Source organism: Leucoraja erinacea, chromosome 43 (assembly GCF_028641065.1).
Source record: "Leucoraja erinacea ecotype New England chromosome 43, Leri_hhj_1, whole genome shotgun sequence".
Classification (NCBI taxonomy): domain Eukaryota; kingdom Metazoa; phylum Chordata; class Chondrichthyes; order Rajiformes; family Rajidae; genus Leucoraja; species Leucoraja erinaceus.
This window is the reverse complement of record NC_073419.1, coordinates 43,092-64,266: the sequence shown is the minus strand read 5'-3', so window position 1 is coordinate 64,266 and position 21,175 is coordinate 43,092. Positions and strand designations below refer to the sequence as shown.

General features: G+C 48.5%; 1 protein-coding gene across 1 annotated transcript in view; it reads right to left on the bottom strand.

The window, feature by feature from the left end:
• Positions 1–21,175, bottom strand: part of kif9 (kinesin family member 9) — a gene marked incomplete at its 5' end in the record, with an annotated part of 66,345 nt that overhangs the window by 3,187 nt on the left and 41,983 nt on the right. Inside the window, 4 exons of the mRNA XM_055664705.1 lie at positions 7,498–7,602; positions 9,876–9,988; positions 11,727–11,906; positions 20,093–20,301. Of these exons, the coding sequence (XP_055520680.1) occupies positions 7,498–7,602; positions 9,876–9,988; positions 11,727–11,906; positions 20,093–20,301 (607 nt within the window). The remainder of the gene's footprint in view (positions 1–7,497; positions 7,603–9,875; positions 9,989–11,726; positions 11,907–20,092; positions 20,302–21,175) is intronic.

The following is a 21,175-nucleotide window of genomic DNA, read 5'->3' as shown; positions in this document are numbered from 1 at the left end:
TTTGTTAATTATATGTTGAGATCTGACAACTGTATCTTGACATTCCAAAGGGAAACTAGGGATAGGCTTGGCAGCACTGCACACACATTTATAATAGAGATTCTACTTAGAAAATAGTTTTCCCTTAGTAAATTTAATTGCAAAAAAACGTTTAAATATTCTCAGCGTTTCCTTAATTCCACATTCCGGCAGATTATAGTATAATAATTGGGAAAAAAATTTATATTGACATTTTGGAAAAACCCAACAACCTCCACAATTAAAATGTGGATTATGGAAATATCTGAGACCTTACATTTGGAAAAAATTAGACTTGTCTTAATTGACAAATCAGAATTATTTGCTCGAATATGGTCTCCATTTATTTTTTTCTTTAAGGTCCAACACTGGTCCAACACAGAAGCTGGACTGAAACTTGAATCCAGGATTGGATGAATAATTACACTCTATAATCTACGGACCTATCTCCAAAATTGTGTTATTGGTATTCTCTTTTATATATATACTAGACCAAGTGCAGACCCGTTGGGTCTGCTCCCCCCATGCAGCCGTTCCCTACCTGTAGCCCCCACGGGAGACGTGGTCCTCCAACTGAAGATGCGAATACTGAGCAGTGCGGCTGTTTTTAAATGGCGTCTTTGAGGCGAGATGCGGGCGGCAGCAGCCGTTATGGTCGCTGGCCAGCAGGAGGCGACAAAATGAGTGCGTGGGGGGGGGGGGGGGGGAGAAGGATTTTATTAAAAATGTGAATTGAATTGAATTGAATTGAATTTCCTTTATTGTCATTCAGACCTTACGGTCTGAACGAAATTTCGTTACATTAAAAATGTGTACATAAAGACGATGAAATTTAATGAGTGGAGACTTGGAATGAAAAGTGAAATCTTTCCCGAAATGGAAAAAATCTGGGCTTTTATGGGTCTGGTGTTGGCGTAGCAATGAGTCAAAGGCTGGCACCCACAGGCTGGCAACCACACACACACACACGCACACAAGCACGCACGCACGCACCCAGTTTTAAATATAGATAGATAGATTTTTTTTTCTCCCTCCCCTCTCTACTAGCTTATAGTTTTCCTTTTTCTCGTCTTTTATTTCTTTTTTCTCTTTCGCTCTATCTTTTGAAAAAAAAATTAAAAAAAAACAGAAGCTGTGTTAATATGTAACTGGTAAACAAATCGTGTTTTGGTTATATGTGTATGCTTCTAATAAATATATTAAAAAAAAAAAAAAAGATTTCGCTTAGTAAATTTAGTTGCAAAAAAACGTTTAAACATTTAAATATTCCCAGCGTTTCCTTAATTCCACATTCCAGCAGCAAAATCAAGGACAAGTCTCACACCAGACACTCCCTCTTCTCCATTGTCCCCTCAGGTACAGAAGTGTGAGAACACACACCTCCAGATTCAGGTCTGAAGAAGAGTTTTGGCCCGAAACGTTGCCTATTTCCTTCGCTCCATAGATGCTGCCTCACCCGCTGGGTTTCTCCAGCATTTTTGTCTACCTCCAGATTCAGGGATAGGTTCTTCCCTGCTCTTCAAGAGCCGTCCTGACCTCCCATCTAACTCATTGGAGACCCTCTGACTATCTTTAAACAGACTTTACCGGACGTTAACTTGCGCTAAACGTTATTCCCTTTATTCTCTGTATCTGTACACTGTGGCCGGCTCGATTGTAATCGCGTATAGTCTTTCCGCAGGCTGGTTAGCACGCAACATAAAAAGCTTTTCACTGTACCTTGGTACACGTGACAATAAACGAAACTGAACTAAAAACACTGAACATTGGGGTCAAAATGTGATACAAGGGCCTGTCCCACTTGGAGTTTTTTCGGAGACTGCCGGCATCATTGAAAAATTGCGGTGTGATGCTGCGTGGTGGCGTATTGATGCGCAGTGTTTTTTCAAGTGTCGCAACATTTTATTGTCGCCGCTGGATTTTGAAATGTTCAAAATCTTTTGGCGACCCTGATATGACGCCGGCAGTCGCCGAAAAAATCGGCAAGTGGGACAAGCCGTCTACGCCACAGAATTCTGGATAAAAACTAAAGACTGCATTATCACATTTGAAAGTTTGTTTGATGTAAATATTGTCCATAGTTGGAAAACAAAGAAATGATAATTAAGCTCATAACGCACAAGGGAAATATAAACAATCATTATTCTGTAAATGGAGCAGCCTCCTCTTACCTAAGGAGTTAGCCATTTAGAACCGAGACGAGGAAACTTTTTCTCACACAGAGTTGTGAGTCTGTGGAATTCTCTGCCTCAGAGGGCGGTGGAGGCCGGTTCTCTGGATACTTTCAAGAGAGAGTTAGATAGAGCTCTTAAAGATAGCGGAGTCACGGGATATGGGGAGAAGGCAGGAACGGGGTATTGATTGGGGATGATCAGCCATGATCATATTGAATGGCTCAAAGGGCTGAATGGCCTCCTCCTGCACCTATTGTCTATTATCTCACACCTTTTGTCCTTTCATCCCTGGCATATGTCTAACCATCTGACAATGAGAAACTCCCCTTGCCTGTAAACACCTAACACTTAAAGTAGACACAAAATGCTGGAGCAACTCAGCGGGACAGGCAGCATCAGTCTGAGGAAGGGTCTCGATCCGAAACGTCACCCATTTTCTCACTCCAGATATGCTGCCTGTCCCACGGAGTTACTCCAGCATTTTGTGCCTGTCTCTGGTGACGACCAGCATCTGCAGTTCTTTCCTCCACTCGCCCGGCTTTGTCCCACTCCCACCTCTCTTCTAGCTTTCTCCCCTCCACTACAATCAGTCTGGAAGAAGGGGTTGCCTACCCATGCTGTCCCGAGATGCTGCCTGACCCGCCGAGTTACTCCACCCACTCTGTCTTTCTTTACATTGTCCTGTAAGAAAGCTTTTGCTTGCTGGGGGGTAGAAAAGTCTTACTTTCCATCAGTACCTCCGGAAGCAAAGCAGAGAATTTGCAGGCTGGTTTCCTGAATTAAAGCTTGCGGATGACCTCCAGAAATGCCGCCTGACCCGCTGAGTCACTCCAGCACTGTGTGTCTATCTTCAGTCTAAACCAGCATCTGCAGCTCCTTTCTGCACGTACTTACCTACTTACTTACTGCCTATTGTGCCTCCTGGCATGTAGGGCAGCAACGAAGGTTCTCCACTCAGTAGCGTTGACTCCTTCAGTTGCTGTTTCCGTAACATATTTGTTTTACGAGACAGGGTTGTTAGCTCTGTGCTCAACCTCCAACCTGGAGGACCAGTGGATCGCTCTCCGTCTCGCCTCTACCCTTCCACCTGTCCAGCACGGGCGACCCTAACAGGAGACGAATCTCCCGCTGGTATAGCTCTAGGGGTCACTGAGACACACAAGCTCCCCGACCACGACAAGGTTGCAATCCAATGGGGAGCCCTTTTGCACAGAATACCATTATTTTCATTTTCCCCATTTATAATAACGTCCACAATTGCAACCCCGTACTGCCACACGAAAAGCGGGGCTTTGTGGCCAAGCTAAAACCCAGCAATATTAATAACTTTGATGGAAACATGACAACTCTCATTTACTGTCTCAGTCCAAACTGCTATCCCTATACTCTTGTGCTTAAGTATGATTGTGCTTATATATTGTAAGATTTTTACTGAATTGCCGAAGTACCTAAATACCTAGGAGTCAATATCACAACATCACACAGTCAATAACAACATCTTCTGCACCACCCATATTGAAGCAACGACCAAGAAAGCACACCAACGCCTCTACTTCCTTAGAAGGCTTAGGAAGTTCGGCATGTCCCCAACAACTCTCACCAACTTCTACAGATGCGCCGTAGAAAGCATTGTATCAGGATGCATCATAGTTTGGTTTGGGAACAGCTCCATCCAAGACCCGCAAGGAATTGCAGCGAATTGTGGACGCAGCCCAGACCATCGCACAAACCAACCTCCCTTCCATTGACTCCATCTACACCTCACGCTGCCTCGGCAAGGCCAGCAGCATCATCAAGGACCAGTCGCACCCTGGCCACTCCCTCTTCTCCCCTCTCCCATCGGGCAAGAGGTACAGAAGTGTGAAAACGCACACCTCCAGAATCAGGGACAGTTTCTTCCCAGCTGTTATCAGGCAACTGAATCATCCTACCACAACCAGAGAGCGGTCCTGAACTACTATCTACCTCATTGGTGACTCTCAGACTATCTTTGATTGGACTTTACCTTGCACTAAACGTTATTCCCTCATCATGTATAGATACACTGTAAATGGCTCGATTGTAATCATGTGTTATCTTTCCGCTGACTGGTTAGCACGCAACAAAAGCTTTTCACTGTACCTCGGTACACGTGACAATAAGCTAAACTGATCTGAAAGGAATTTCATTGTACCCACATACATACAACAAACCAATATCATTAAACCATTGAATATTAACAATTGCCTTACCCTGTAAGCCAACGCTTGTGATTCCATGTATTTCATGTAGTTAGCTTTGTTAAATGGCCTTAGTTTTGCTTATGTTCTCCACATGGAAGATCACCAATGTGCAAACTAGTCACATCATTTTAACTTGTATGGTGCTTTCGTGTACAGTTTGTGCCCCATATCTGAGGAAGGATGTGCTGGCTCTGGAGAGGATCCAGAGGAGATTTACGAGAATGATCCCAGGAATGAATGGGTTAACATATGATGAGCATTTGTCAGCATTGGGCCTGTACTCACTGGAGTTTAGAAGGATGAGGGGAGACCTCATTGAAACTTACCGAATAGTGAAAAGCCTGGATAGAGTGGATGTGGAGAGGATGATTCCACTAGTGGGAGAGTCTTGGACCAGAGGGAATAGCTTCAGAATAAATGGACGTTCCTTTAGGAAGATGAGGGGGAGTTTCTTTAGCCAGAGGGTGGTGAATCTGTGGAATTCATTGCCACAGGCGGCTGAGGAGGCCAAGTCTTTTTAAGGTGGAGATTTGCAGATTCTTGCTTAGTAAGGATGTCGGGGATTATGAGGAGAAGGCGTGTTGAGAGGGAAAGATAGACCAGCCATGATTGAATGGCGGTTTAGAATCGATGGGCCGAATGGCCTACGTCTGCTCCTGTGACATAAACTTTATAAAGTTGCATGCAGAATGAATAAGTCACTGCCTCAGTGTACACTTCTACTCGAACCACCAGGTGGAGCCACCAGCAGTGCCTGCCTCGCCAACAGTTTGTGTGTTGGGAGCCGGTCCCACACAACTTGAGCTGCCTTTCCTCGACACCCTTCACCTCCCTCCGAGACGCAGGTAGGCGTGTCCTGTACGGGCTCCTCCTCCACACCATGCACTTCCTCGCCCTGGTCCACAGTCCAGACCAAGCGGCGGTCAGTGTTGCCTTTGGTTGCGAGGGGGCCCCCGGTGGGGATCCCTCTACGCAGGGATTCTCCCCCTCTACATTGGGGACTTGGGGTGGAGGGTATTGCACCGAGGTGTTCCCTGCAACCTGTTTCTCTCGCGGTTCACAGACTCGCCAGCCGCCTGCCACTGTTGCGGGCTGGAAGAGTCTGTGTACCACGTGTACATGGAGTGTGTGAGGCTGCAGCCCCTGATTAAATACCTAAAGGGGCTGCTCTTTTGCCTTCTGGCTGCACTTCACACCCAACATCCTCATCTTCGGACACCCTGTGCGTAGGGGAGTGGGTAGGGGAGTTGGGGCTCCTGGGCTGCCAAGATCCGCCAGTCAAGGCGCAAGGGGGTGGAGGACTGCTCCCGAGACCTGGCCAAGCGGGGCCATCCGTGCCAGTCAGGGAATACGCGCTACGGGGCTGGTGGAGTTCTGCGTGGGTCCTAAATTTCCTCTAACACTTTTTATTTATTTGTATTTTTAGTAGTTTGTGTAAAAAAAAAAACTAAAAAAAGTCTGTTTTAGTCCTTCCCTGCTTTTTTTTATGTGTTAAAAAGGGGGGGGGGGGGGGGTTGGGGGAAACTTTTTTTTCCAATCTCTTACCTTGACGGAGATGCGATTTTTTTCCGCATGGTATCTCCGTCCCCACTGCGGCCTAATATCGTGGAGTTGGCAGCCTTTCGTGGAGACTGACGGGCGCTCCAATCCACGGGAGTCTGCGGGACTTTAACATCGCGGAGCTTGTGATCCCGTTGCCGGGGATCGAAGCTCCAACCGCGGGGCCTGTGGACTTTAACATTGTGAAGCCCGCGGTCTCTAGTAAGAGGAGGCCGACTCGGGAGCTCCGTGCCGCGGAGAGAGTTTCAACCGTGGGTGTTTCGAGCACCCCGACGCGGGCTTCGATCATCGGCTGGGGGGGCTTTGATCGCCCCGACTACGGATGGTTTGACTGCCCCGACTGCGGGAGAACACGAGGAAGAAGATGGAATTTTATTGCCTTCCATCACAGTGAGGAATGTGGAATCCACTGTGGTGGATGTTTATGTTAACTTTTATGTGGCTGCGTGTGTCTTGTTGCTTTTCACTTAGTATGGCTGTCTGGCAACTCAAATTTCACTACCTTAATTGGCACATGTGACAAGAAACTGACCTTAAAACCTTGGATCTCAGATGCTTATCTAAGTACTTATATATAGTTATCTATGTATACTTATGTATATCCAACGGGATCCCACTACTGACCACATCTTCCCATCTCCACCCCCTTCTGCTTTCCGCAGAGGCCTTTCCCTCCGTAATCCCTGGTCAACTCATCCCTTTCCACCCAAACCACCCCCTCCCCAGGTACTTTCCCCAGCAACCACAGGAGATGCAACCGCCTATCTCTTTACCTCCCACCTCGATTCCATCCAAGGACTCAAACAGTCTTTCCAGGTGAGGCAGAGGTTCACTTGCACCTCCTCCAACCTCATCTACCACATCCGCTGCTCCAGGTGTCAACTTATCTACATCGGCGAGACCAAGCGCAGGCTCAGCGATCGTTTCGATGAACACCTCCGCTCAGTCCGCATTAACCAATCTGATCTCCCGGTGGCCCAGCACTTCAACTCCCCCTCCCATTCCCACACTGACCTTTCTGTCCTGGGCCTCCTCCATTGTCAGAGTGAGGCCCATTGCAAATTGGAGGAGCAGCACCTCATATTTCACTTGGACAGCTTACACCCCAGCGGTATGAACATTAACCTCTCTAACTTCGTAACCCTTGCTTTCCCTCTCCATCTCCTCCCCCTTCCCAGTTCTCCCACCAATCTTACTGTCTCCATCTACATTCTATCTTTGTTCTGCCCCCTCCCCTTGACATCAGTCTGAAGAAGAGTCTCGACCCGAAGCGCTGCCAATTCCTTCTCTCCATCGATGCTGCCTCACCCGCTGAGTTTCTCCAGCATTTTGAGTCTACCTAATGTATAGTGATACTTGCAGTGAATTGCAGACAAAAGATGAATTTGACTGTACCTCAGTACAGGTGGGGAATAAAGTAGCTAGCCATACCGAGGGCCATACTGCCTCACTTCCCTCAGCCAGTACAATGAGTAGTTGCCAGTGTGAACCAGCTGCCGTGGACGACCCACCCCTTCACCTACCCGCTGCTGCAGCTTCATCCGGGCTCTGTAAAACGACACCGATTCTGGGCACTCCATCAGGATCTCCTGCTGTAGACGTTGAAACTTCTCCTTGTCATCTTCTTCCTGAATGGATGTGATGCAGGGGACATGTCAGTGGTTGGTACACCCGTCCCACCAGCATTCTCCACAGCGATTAATTTTGGTGAGGGATGAGGGCGGCGTGGAGGTATAGTCGCTGCCAGAGTCACGGCGCCAGAGTCCCGGGTTCCATCCTGACTACGGGTGCTGTCTCATGTACACGGGTTCTCCCCGTGACCTGCGTGGGTTTTCTCCGGGGTCGTCCGTTTCCTCCCACACTCCAAAGACGTGCCAGTTTGTAGGTTAATGGGCATGGTGTAAATGTAAATTGTCCCCTGTGTGTGTAGGATAGTGCTAATGTTGCGGGGATCGCTGGTCGGCGCGGACTCGGTGGGCCGAAGGGTGTGTTTTCGCACTGTATCTATAAACTAAAACCAAAAATGAGATCCTATTCCCAGGTTAGAAGCATCTTCAGTTCCTTTCTACACTATCTTAGGTCTATCTCATAGGCTTCTGAGTTTAGTTTAGTTCTGAGGTACAGTGTGGAAACAGGCCCACCAAGTCCGCACAGACCAATAACCACTTTCAAGAGAGAGCTTGATTGGGCTGTTAAAGATAGCGGAGTCAGGGGATATGGGGGGAGAAGGCAGGAACGGGGTACTGATTGGGGATGATCAGCCATGATCACATTAAATGACGGTGCTGGCTCGTAGGGCCGAATGGCCTACTCCTGCACCAATTATCTACTGTCTATTGTCACCCCGTACACTAGTTCTATCCTGCACACTAGGGACAATTTACCGAAGCAAATCAACCTTGATTAGTATAGGTGTCAGAGGTTATGGGGAGAAGGTGGTGGGTGTATGGAACGAGCTGCCAGAGGAGGCAGTTGAGGCTGGGAATATCCCAACGTTTAAGAAACAGTTGGACAGGTACACGGAATAGGACAGGTTTGGAGGGATATGGAACAAGCGCAGGCAAGTGGGACTAGTGTAGCTCGGACATTGTTGGCCGGTGTGGGCGAGTTGGGCCGAAGGGACTGTTTCCACACAGTATCACTCTATGACTAAGGCAGGAGAATGGAGTTAGGAGAAAGAGATAGATCAGCCATGATTGAATGGTAGAGTAGACTTAATGGGTCGAACGGCATAATTCTACTCCTATCAGTGGTGAATCTCTGGAATTCTCTACCACAGAAGGTAGTTGAAGCCAGTTCATTGGCTATATTTAAGAGGGAGTTAGATGTGGCCCTTATGACTAAAGGGATCAGGGGGTATGGAGAGAAGGCAGGTACAGGATACCGAGTTGGATGATCAGCCATGATCATATTGAATGGCGGTGCAGGCTCGAAGGGCCGAATGGCCTACTCCTGCACCTATATAACCATAAATAACCATTTAACAATTACAGCACGGAAACAGGCCATCTCGGCCCTACAAGTCCGTGCCGAACACTTATTTTCTCCTAGTCCCATCTACCTGCACTCAGACCATGACCCTCCATTCCTTTCCCATCCATATACCTATCCAATTTATTTTTAAATGATAAAATCGAACCTGCCTCCACCATAATACCATATAATATAACCATATAACAATTACAGCACGGAAACAGGCCATCTCGACCCTTCTAGTCTGTGCCGAACACATATTCTCCCCTAGTCCCATATACCTGCGCTCAGACCATAACCTTCCATTCCCTTCCCGTCCATATAACTATCCAATTTATTTTTAAATGATAAAAACAAACCTGCCTCCACCACCTTCACTGGAAGCTCATTCCACACAGCCACCACTCTCTGAGTAAAGAAGTTCCCCCTCATGTTACCCCTAAACTTCAGTCCCTTAATTCTCAAATCATGTCCCCTTGTTTGAATCTTCCCTACTCTCAGTGGGAAAAGCTTGTCCACATAAACTCTGTCTATCCCTCTCATCATTTTAAAAACCTCTATCAAGTCCCCCCTTAACCTTCTGCGCTCCAAAGAATAAAGACCTAACTTATTAAACCTTTCTCTGTAACTTAGTTGCTGAAACCCAGGCAACATTCTAGTAAATCTCCTCTGTACTCTCTCTATTTTGTTGACATCCTTCCTATAATTAGGCGACCAAAATTGTACACCTATGTTCTATGTTTCTATGTTTCTATCACTTATAACCTTATGAACCTGCAGGCCCGCCCGGGCTGGAGGACCCGGAGAAAACCCACGCGGTCACAGGGAGAACATACAAACTCCGTACTGACATCAAACCCGTGTCTCTGGCGCTGTGAGGCAGCAACTCTACCGCTGCGCCACTGTGAGTGAGTCCTGGGAAACTTACCAACGCTGTCATTCTGGAGAAGGGGACCAGCCCTCTTCGGATACTGTCCCCTTGTGGAACTTGCTGAGTTTCGTCAGCAGTTAGGAAGGATTCATTGTACCAAATTTCAAACTCTGTATGGAAAAAAACAAATCAAGATTGAAATTTTGAATATTTCTTTAATTTTTTTTAATTACATTTTTTTTTTAATGTATTCTCCTCTTTCTCCTTTCATTTCTTCTTTCATTTTTTTTGACAACTTGCTGGGGTTCCTTGTGCTTTAGATAGACACAAGTTTCTGGAGTAACTCAACGGGCTAGGCAGCATCTCTGGAGACCCTCTGCGTGACCAGTCGAGATACTCCAGCACTTTGTGTTTATTTACCAGCATCTGCAGTTCCTTTCTGCACATTCCTTGTGCTTTAGACGGGGTGGGAGATTGCAACCTTCACGTGGTCCGCCCTGTTTTGACGAATGCAATCAACCTGGTGTGCACCATCAAATAGAACAAGTTGTCCTTCAACTTTGGGCTGTGCATGCCATCCGCAAGGAGAAGAAGATAGGCACAAAGTGCTGGAGTAGCTCAGCGGGGCAGACAGCATTTCTAGACAAAAACAATAGGTGGTGTTTCGGGTCGAGACCCTTCTTCAGACCCGATACGACCCAGCCCAAAACGCAACTATTCCTTTTCTCAAAGTTGCTGCCTGACCGGCTGAGTTACTCCAGCATTTTGTGTCTACCTTCAGTGTAAACCAGCATCTGCAGTTCCTTTCTACACATTCCTTGTCCTTTTGCTCCACTGTGCCATATGTTGAAACGCTTTATCTGTGAACAGAACTGATCACCATGTGCATTTACTTCAGGATAACTTGTAACAGATTTAACAGATAATCCTCCGACATTTTTGCCAACTCCAACGGGATCCCATCACTGGCCACATCTCCCCTTTCGGCTTTCCGCAGAGACCGCTCCCTCCATAACTCCCTGGTCAATTCATCCCTTCCTTCCCAAACCACTACCTCTCTGGTACTTTCCCTTGCAACCGCAGGAAATGCTACACTTGTCGCTTTATCTACCCCCTTGACTACATCCAAGCAGTCGTTCTAGGTGAGGCAGAGGTTCACCTGCATCTCCTCCAACCTCATCTATTGCATCCGCCGCTCTAGGTGTCAACTGCTCTACATCGGTGAGACCAAGCGCAGGCTTGGCGATCGCTTCGCCCAACTCCTCCGCACAGTTCGAAATAACCAACCTGATCTCCCGGTGGCTCAGCACTTCAACTCTCCCTCCCATTCGAATCTGACCTGGAATGGGTGATGTTTCAGGTCAAGATCCTTCTACGTCTTGCGATGAAACGTCGCCCATTCCTTCTCCCCAGAGACGCTGCCTGTCCCGCTGAGTTACTCCAGCATTCTGTGTCTATCTTCGGTGTAAACCAGCATCTGCGGTTGCTTCCTCAGCTAATGCAGTGGATGTCATCCCTTGTTGACAATAGACAATAGACAATAGGTGCAGGAGGAGGCCATTTGGCCCTTCGAGCCAGCACCGCCATTCAATGTGGCTGATCATCCCCAATCAGTACCCCGTTCCTGCCTTCTCCCCATATCCCCTGACTCCGCTATTTTTAAGAGCCCTATCCAGCTCTCTCTTGAAAGTATCCAGAGAACCTGCCTCCACCGCCCTCTGAGGCAGAGAATTCCACAGACTCACCACTCTCTGTGAGAAAAAATGTTTCCTCATCTCCGTTCTAAATGGCTTACCCCTTATTCTTAAACTGTGGCCCCTGGTTACCCCAACATTCTGTGTCTATCTTCGGTGTTTTGCCGGGGTAATGTGGGTCCCGCGGTTGAATGGCGGCACGCGTTGAGCTTACCGGTGAGCAGCCGCAGCCTGCATTGATCCACCAGCCTCTGGCAGTACTGCACCTCCACCCGCAGGTCCCGCAGGGTGTTAAAGTCGCAGCGGTACTGCCGCTTCAGGTCCTTCAGCTGAATGATCAGGTTGAACTCGTCCTCGTCAACCACCGGCTCATCGTGTTCATTCTTGTACTCGCCTGTCACAATGTGCACAAGGGTCAAGTTGAATTTAGTTTATTAGAAGCAATTGTACACGAATAAAGCAATCGACGTGAAACATAGAAACATAGAAACATAGAAATTAGGTGCAGGAGTAGGCCATTCGGCCCTTCGAGCCTGCACCGGTATTCAATATGATCATGGCTGATCATCCAACTCAGTATCCCGTACCTGCCTTCTCTCCATACCCTCTGATCCCCTTAGCCACAAGGGCCACATCTAACTCCCTCTTAAATACAGCCAATGAACTGGCTTTGACTACCCTCTGCGGCAGAGAGTTCCAGAGATTCACCACTCTCTGTGTGAAAAAAGTTCTTCTCATCTCGGTTTTAAAGGATTTCCCCCTTATCCTTAAGCTGTGACCCCTTGTCCTGGACTTCCCCAACATCGGGAGCAATCTTCCTGCATCTAGCCTGTCCAACCCCTTAAGAATTTTGTAAGTTTCTATAAGATCCCCTCTCAATCTCCTAAATTTTAGAGAGTATAAACCAAGTCTATCCAGTCTTTCTTCATAAGACAGTCCTGACATCCCAGGAATCAGTCTGGTGAACCTTCTCTTACTCCCTCTATGGCAATAACGTCCTTCCTCAGATTTGGAGACCAAAACTGTACGCAAGACTCCAGGTGTGGTCTCACCAAGACCCTGTACAACTACAGTAGAACCTCCCTGCTCCTATACTCAAATCGAGTATATTGGAGGTGGTTAGGCTGTCGAGTGAGGCGGCCTGATCTTGTGTGCGTGTCTCCTGTGTTGGGGGTTGCGGCTGGTTGAGTTGAGGGCGGGTTTGGACGTGATGGTGGGCGCCCTGTACAACTGCAGTAGAACCTCCCTGCTCCTATACTCAAATCCTTTTGCTATGAAAGCTAACATATCATTCGCTTTCTTCACTGCCTGCTGCACCTGCATGCCTACTTTCAATGACTGGTACACCATGACACCCAGGTCTCGCTGCATCAAAGTTAATCAATTTCCGTACAGCTTCATTTTTAACATTAATACATAAACCAAAAAAGAAAAAGAGAAAAAAGGAAAGAATGAAGAAAAATGAAAAAGAGAGAAGAAAAGACTCCTAAACTACCAAAGAAGTGCGAGAAGAAAGAAGAGAAATTAGAAAAAAGAAGATGGAGATATGCCCCCCCCCCCCCCCGCTCACCCATCCCTAGCATTGGTTTTAAATTTGTGTTCAACCATTCTGTTGTTGAAGAAATTCAGTGCAAGGAGACCATGTTTTGGAGAATTGAGCTGCTTTTTCAGCCAAAACAAGCCTAATGTTTTCTAAATGTAGTGTCTCGGACATGTCAGTAATCCACATCTTCACTGTAGGGCCCGTTGTCTTTTTTCCAGAATTTGAGTATGTCTTTTGGCAGTTATTAGGCCGTAGTCAAGGACAAGTTCAAGTTATTGCCACCAATTGAGGTACAGGGGAATTTGACTTACCATGCAGCCAGCCACACAATCTAAAAGAGCACAATACACAATAGAATACAACATGAACATCCACCACAGTGGAATCAACATTCTTCACTGTGGTGGAAGGCAATAACAATAACATTGCTATTGAGGGAGTGCAGCGTAGGTTTACAAGGTTAATTCCCAGGATGGCGGGACTGTCATGTTCTGAGAGAATGGAGCGGCTGGGCTTGTACACTCTGGAGTTTGGAAGGATGAGAGGGATTCTTATTGAAACATATAAGATTATTAAGGTTACACAAAAAAAAGCTGGAGAAACTCAGCGGGTGCAGCAGCATCTATGGAGCGAAGGAAATAGGCAACGTTTCGGGCCGAAACCCTTCTTCAGACTGATCGGGGGCGGGGGTGGGTGGGGACAAGAAAGGGAAAAGGAGGAGTAGCCAGAAGGCTGGGGGATGGGAGGAGACAGCAGGGGGACTGAGGAAGGGGAGGAGACAGCAAGGACTAACAAAATTGGGAGAATTCGATGTTCATGCCCCCGGGGTGCAGACTCCCCAAACGGAATATGAGGTGCTGTTCCTCCAATTTCCGGTGCTGCTCGCTGTGGCCATGGAGGAGACCCAGGACAGAGAGGTCGGAGACGGAGTGGGAGGGGGAGTTGAAGTGCTGAGCCACCGGGAGGTCAGCTTGGTTATTGCGGACCGAGCGGAGGTGTTCGGCGAAACGATCGCCCAACCTCCGCTTGGTCTCACCGATATAGATCTGCTGACATCTAGAGCAGCGGACGCAATAGATGAGGTTGGAAGAGATGCAGGTAAACCTCTGTCGCACCTGGAACGATTGCTTGGGTCCTTGAACGGAGTCGAGGGGGGAGGTAAAGGGACAAGTGTTGCATCTCTTGCGGTTGCAAGGGAAAGTGCCCGGGGAGGGGGTGGACCGAGAGGGAAGGGAAGAATTGACAAGGGAGTTATGGAGGGAGCGGTCTTTGCGGAAGGCAGATATGGGGGGAGATGGGAAGATGTGGCCAGTAGTGGGGTCACGTTGGAGGTGGCGAAACTGACGGAGGATTACTTTTTGTATGTGACGGCTGGTGGGGTGAAAGGTGAGGACTAGGGGGACTCGGCCCTTGTTGCGAGTGCGGGGATGGGGAGAGAGAGCAGTGTTGCGGGGTATGGAAGAGACCCTGGTGCGAGCCTCATTTATGGTGGAGGAGGGGAACCCCCGTTCTCTGAATAGTGAGGACATTTCAGATGTCCTGGTGTGGAACGCCTCATCCGTGGAGCAGATGCGGCGTAGACGGAGGAATTGGGAGTAGGGGATGGAGTCCTTACAGGAAGCAGGGTGGGAAGAAGTGTAGTCCAGATAGCCATGGGAGTCAGTGGGTTTATAGTGTATGTCGGTTAGAAGTCTATCACCTGCAATGGAGATAGTGAGGTCAAGGAATGGTAGGGAAGTGTCGGAAATGGTCCAGGTGTATTTGAGTGCCGGATGGAAGTTAGTGGTGAAGTGGATGAAGTCAGTCAGTTGTGTGCGGGTGTAGGAGGTGGCACCAAAGCAGTCGTCGATGTAGCGGAGGTAGAGGTCGGGGATGGGGCCCTGGTATGTATTGAACAAGGATTGCTCGACGTAACCTACAAATAGGCAGGCATAGCTGGGGCCCATGCGTGTGCCCATAGCTACGCCTTGTATTTGGAGGAAGTGGGAGGAGTCGAACGTGAAGTTATTGAGGGTAAGGACCAGCTCCGCTAGGCGGAGGAGAGTGTCAGTGGCTGGGTATGGGTTGCTTCTCTGGTCGAGGAAGAACCGGAGGGCTGTGAGACCATCGTGGTGGGGAATGGAGGTGTATAGTGATTGGACGTCCATGGTGAAGATGAGGGGGTGAGGGCCTAGAGAATTGAATGCGCGGAGACGACGGAGAGTGTCTGAGGTGTCTTGAACATAGGTAGGGAGGGATTTAACCAAGGGTGATAGGATGGAGTCAAGGTATTTGGAAATGAGTTCGGTGGGGCACGAACAGGCGGAGACAATGGGTCTTCCGGGACAATCAGGTTTGAGGCAGGAAACATGTTCCCGATGTTGGGGGAGTCCAGAACCAGGGGCCACAATTTAAGAACAAGGGGTAAGCCATTTAGAACAGAGATGAGGAAACACTTTTTCTCACAGAGAGTGGTGAGTCTGTGGAATTCTCTGCCTTAGAGGGCAGTGGAGGACAGTTCTCTCAATGCTTTCAAGAGAGAGCTAGATAGGGCTCTTAAAGATAGCGGAGTCAGGGGATATGGGGAGAAGGCAGGAACGGGGTACTGATTGGGGATGATCAGCCATGATCACATTGAATGGCGGTGCTGGCTCTGGGCCGAGTGGCCTACTCCTGCACCTATTGTCTATTGTCTATAACGTTCAGTAAGTCCTCCTCCTTTGTTCATCCATAGTCGGGGCCATGAACCCTCACCAGTCGCTGCTACGGATGGCTGCGGAGGGTTCATGGCCCCGTAAAGACTACAAAGAGTATGAGTTGTTTAAGAAAGAACTGCAGATGCTGGAAAAATCGAAGTTAGACAAAAATGCTGGACAAAATCAGCGGGTGAGGCAGCATCTATGGAGCGAAGGAATAGGTGACGTTTCGGGTCGAGACCCTTCTTCAGACTGATGTTGGCGTGGGGGTGGGGGGGGGAGAAGAAGAAAGGAAGAGGCGGAGACAGTGGGCTGTGGGAGAGCCGGGAAGGGGAGGGGAAGGAGGGAGAAAGCAGGGACTACCTGAAATTGGAGAAGTCAATGTTCATACCGCAGGGGTGTAAACTACCCAAGCGGGATATGAGGTGCTGCTCACTCTGACCATGGCGGAGGCCCAGGACAGAAAGGTCGGATTCGGAATGGGAGGGGGAGTTGAAGTGCTGAGCCACCGGGAGATTGGGTTGGTTAAGCTCGGTCACAGAGGACTCTGTGATTTACGGACTGTTCCCAGGGACACATTCAGAGACTGACATTGAGTGCTGCTGGAAGGTCATCAACTCGGTGAAAGACGCTCTTTGGTCTGCCCGAGCGTTGCTCACCACCCAGCAGAGCGAGATGTCCGTCAGGGAATGTTGCCGACTGGCCCACTGCAGACTGCAGGAGTACGTGCTAAGGGACAGACTGAAGCTCGGTGCAGCCAACGCCAAGGCTCGGTGGGGGAGGACCACAGTCTAGAGTCCTTCCGCTGCTGGACATGGGGAGCACGGTATGGTGGAGACGCCCCTCAAAATAAGGGAAGGTATCCCACGCCAGGGGGCCACATGAGTGGCACGGGTGGGGCCAAATTTGAGAAATGTATAACAAAAAACTGTATTGAACAATTTGTATAGCCTCCGAAAATGTCGGATGAATTTTACGCACAGTTCATGTATTGTAGATATTTATTACCTGAATAAAGTATATTTTGAAATTAAAAATAAAAAAAAATGCGAACAGTGCGGAGGTGTTGGGTGAAGCGATTGGCAAGCCTGCGCTTGGTCTCACTGTTTAAGAGGAGTTGACACCTTGAGCAGTGGATGCTGAAACAGGCCCTTCAGCACAACGAGCCCGCGCTGCCCAGCGGTCCAAACACATTAGGGACAATTCATAATTTTTACAGAAGCCAATTAACCTACAAACCTGTACATCTTTGGAGCGTGGGAGGAAACTGAAGCACCTGGAGAAAGCCCACGCAGGTCACACGGAGAACGTACAAACTCCACACAGACAGCTCCCACGGTCAGGATCGAACCTGGGTCTCTAGTGTTGTAAGGCAGCAAGTCTACCGCTGCACCACTGTGAGATACGGCACGTAAACAGGCCCTTCGGCCCATCAAGTCCGTGCCGACCAGCGATCCCCACACACTAACACAACCCTACACACATTATGGACAATTTACAATGACACCAAGCCAATTAACCTACAAACCGGTACGTCTTTGGAGTGTGGGAGGAAACCGGAGCACCCTGAAAAAATGCACACAGGCCACGGGGAGAATGTACAATATCTGTACAGACAGCACCCGTGGTCAGGATCGAACCCAGGTCTCTGCCGCTGTAAGGCAGCAACTCTACCGCTGCGCCACTGTGCCGTTCAACAGTATTTGAATCCAGCTTTAAAAAGTTAGGGCAATGAGATAGAGCAATGAAGCAATAATGAAAATGAAGGCAGCAGTAAATGAAGACGCTGGTTTATTAGAAAAAGGCACCGAATGCTGGAGTAACTCAGCGGGTAACTCAAACTGCACACAGGGAGAACATGCAAACTCCACACAGGGAGAACGTGCAAACTCCACACAGTGGGAACGTGCAAACTCCACACAGAGGGAACGTGCAAACTCCACACAGAGGGAACGTGCAAACTCCACACAGAGGGAACGTGCAAACTCCACACAGAGGGAACGTGCAAACTCCACACAGGGAGAACGTGCAAACTCCACACAGAGGGAACGTGCAAACTCCACACAGAGGGAACGTGCAAACTCCACACAGGGGGAACGTGCAAACTCCACACAGAGGGAACGTGCAAACTCCACACAGAGGGAACGTGCAAACTCCACACAGTGGGAACGTGCAAACTCCACACAGGGAGAACGTGCAAACTCCACACAGTGAGAACGTGCAAACTCCACACAGTGGGAACGTGCAAACTCCACACAGAGGGAACGTGCAAACTCCACACAGTGGGAACGTGCAAACTCCACACAGTGGGAACGTGCAAACTCCACACAGAGGGAACGTGCAAACTCCACACAGAGGGAACGTGCAAACTCCACACAGGGAGAACGTGCAAACTCCACACAGAGGGAACGTGCAAACTCCACACAGTGAGAACGTGCAAACTCCACACAGAGGGAACGTGCAAACTCCACACAGGGAGAACGTGCAAACTCCACACAGTGGGAACGTGCAAACTCCACACAGTGGGAACGTGCAAACTCCACACAGAGGGAACGTGCAAACTCCACACGGGGAGAACGTGCAAACTCCACACAGTGGGAACGTGCAAACTCCACACAGAGGGAACGTGCAAACTCCACACAGTGGGAACGTGCAAACTCCACACAGGGAGAACGTGCAAACTCCACACAGTGGGAACGTGCAAACTCCACACGGGGAGAACGTGCAAACTCCACACAGAGGGAACGTGCAAACTCCACACGGGGAGAACGTGCAAACTCCACACAGTGGGAACGTGCAAACTCCACATAGATTCCCACAGAGGGAATGTTCAAACCACAAAGTTGTTTTACCAGGTGTTTCAGGTAGCGATGTTGCGGGCATTGGCAAAGGTGCGTACAACAGAAGAATGAAGAATTGTAATTTTCAGTTGGTTCAACAGGTCAGTGATGAGGCGTAGGGTGAATGTGGAATCATACCACTGCCATTCTCTAAGTTCACAAGTTCTAGCAGCAGAATTAGGCCATTCGGCCCATCAAGTCTACTCCGCCATTCAATCATGGTTGATCTTTCCCTCTCAACCCCATTCTCCTCCTTCTCCCCATAGCCCCGGACACCCGTACTAATCAAGAATCTGTCAATAGACACAAAAAGCTGGAATAACTCAGCGGGCCAGGTAGCATCTCTGGAGAGAAGGAATAGGTGACGTAACCGGATGTTCAGCACTTCAACTCCCCCTCCCATTCCCAATCTGACCTTTCTCCACTGTCAGAGTGAGGCCCAGCACAAATTGGAGGAACAGCACCTCATATTTTCCTTGGGCAGCTTACACCCCAGTGGTATGAATATTGACTTCTCTAACTTCAAATAGCCCTTGCTTTCCCTCTCTCCCCATCCCCATCCCCGTTCTTCCACCAGTCTTACTGCTTCCGGCTACATTTTATCTCTGTCCCGTCCACTCCCCTGACATCAGTCTGAAGAAGGGTCTCGACCCGAAACGTCACCCATTCCTTCTCCCCAGAGATACCGCCCGTACCGCTGAGTTACTCCATCATTCTGTGTCTACATTCGATTTAAACCAGCATCTGTAGTTCTTTCCCACACTTAAAAATATCCAGTGACTTGGCATCCACAGCCCTCTGTGACAATGAATTCCACAGATTCACCACCCTCTTGGTTTCCTGATCCTCCAAAAATATTCCAAATGGAATTTAAACTGGAGGTGGCGGAGGGTGGACTTAAGTAAAAATGGGTTCTTGGAGAAAAAGAGCTACCTTAAATTTAGTTGCATCTGGTTGGGTAACTAAGGTAGGGTGAAAACTATTCCATGCTTTAACTGTGACTAAAGAAATTCCTCCTCATCTCCTTTCCTTGTTCTGGACTCCTTGGGGGAGTCCAGAACCAGGGGCCACAGTTTAAGCATAAGGGGCAAGCCATTTAGAACGGAGACGAGGAAACACTTTTTCTCACAGAGAATGGTGAGTGTGCAATCCTCTGCCACAGAGGGCAGTGGAGGCCGGCTCTCTGGATGCTTTCAAGAGAGAGCTAGATAGGTCTTAAAAATAGCGGAGTCAGGGGATATGGGGAGAAGGCAGGAACGGGGTACTGATTGTGGGAATGATCAGCCATGATCACATTGAATGGTGGTGCTGGCTCAAAGGGCCGAATGGCCTCCTCCTGCACCTATTGTCTATTGTCTATAAAATAAAGTTCCTTTAATCTGAGGCTGTGGCCTCTGGTGATAGACTCTCCCACCAGTGGAAACTCTATCCAGCCCTTTCCCATGGACTAGCTCATCACAGAGTGTGGAATTCAATCAAGTTTGTGCCTCGGAGAATCTGCGCGTTGTCCTTACGACGTTACCTTGAACGTGTCGCTCCCGTTTCTTGATGTTGAGTGAGCGATTGGTGATGTCAATCTCTTCCTTGACGTTGTTGATGCGATCAGTCAAGTCCTTCAAGTTGGTCCTCTTCTCAATGAGAATACGCTTATTCTCAATAAGGATACGATTAATCTCAGATCCTTTCTCTGCTTTGAACATGTCAAATATCTCCGACCTTCCTGGAGGAGTGCTGAGCCATGGAAATGAAAAACAGAAATCAGGAGAAAAACCAGAGCAAAGAACAAACTCTTGCCGTATAAAACTCTCTCTGCTAACTATTATGTTTAAGGTTTATTATGCTGGAAAAAAAATCGAAGGTAGACAAAAATGCTGGAGAAACTCAGCGCGTGAGGCAGCATCTATGGAGCGAAGGAATAGGTGACGTTTCGGGTCGAGACCCGAAACGTCACCTATTCCTTTGCTCCAAAGATGCTGCCTCACCCGCTGAGTTTCTCCAGCATTTTTGTCTACCTGCTAACTGTTATGTTTCCTTAGCTTTGAAGAATAGAATGCTATTTATTGTCATTCAAACCTAGGTTTGAACGAAATATAATTTCTACAGTTTTTTATATTACAAAACAATCCAAGACCCACACTTAACGCAGTTTACATAAACAACCATCACAGTGAGTCTCCAACATCTCCTCACTGTGATGGAAGGCAAAGTCTTTATCTCTTCCCTTTGTTCCTTCTCCCGTGGTCAAGCAGTCCAACTACAGTGTCGAGGCGAACTGGGGCTCCGATGTTAAAGACCCCCGGCGGGCGATGGTAAGTCCTGAGGCCGTTTAAGCCGCGCCGGGCGGTGTTAGGCCCCGGCTCCATGTCCTTAAACCCGCGATTCCAGCGGGAGAAGTCGCTCCCTTAGTTGTGCTTCCCTTATCTCCAGAAATTCTGCCCTTACTTGGATTAGTTTAGTTTAGAGATACAGCTCTGAAACAGGGCCATCGACCCACCGAGTCCGCGCTGACCAGCGATCCCCGCACGCCAACACTATCCGACACATGCCAGGGACAATTTACAATTTACAATTTAACCAAGCCAATTTAGGGTGACAATTTAGGGTG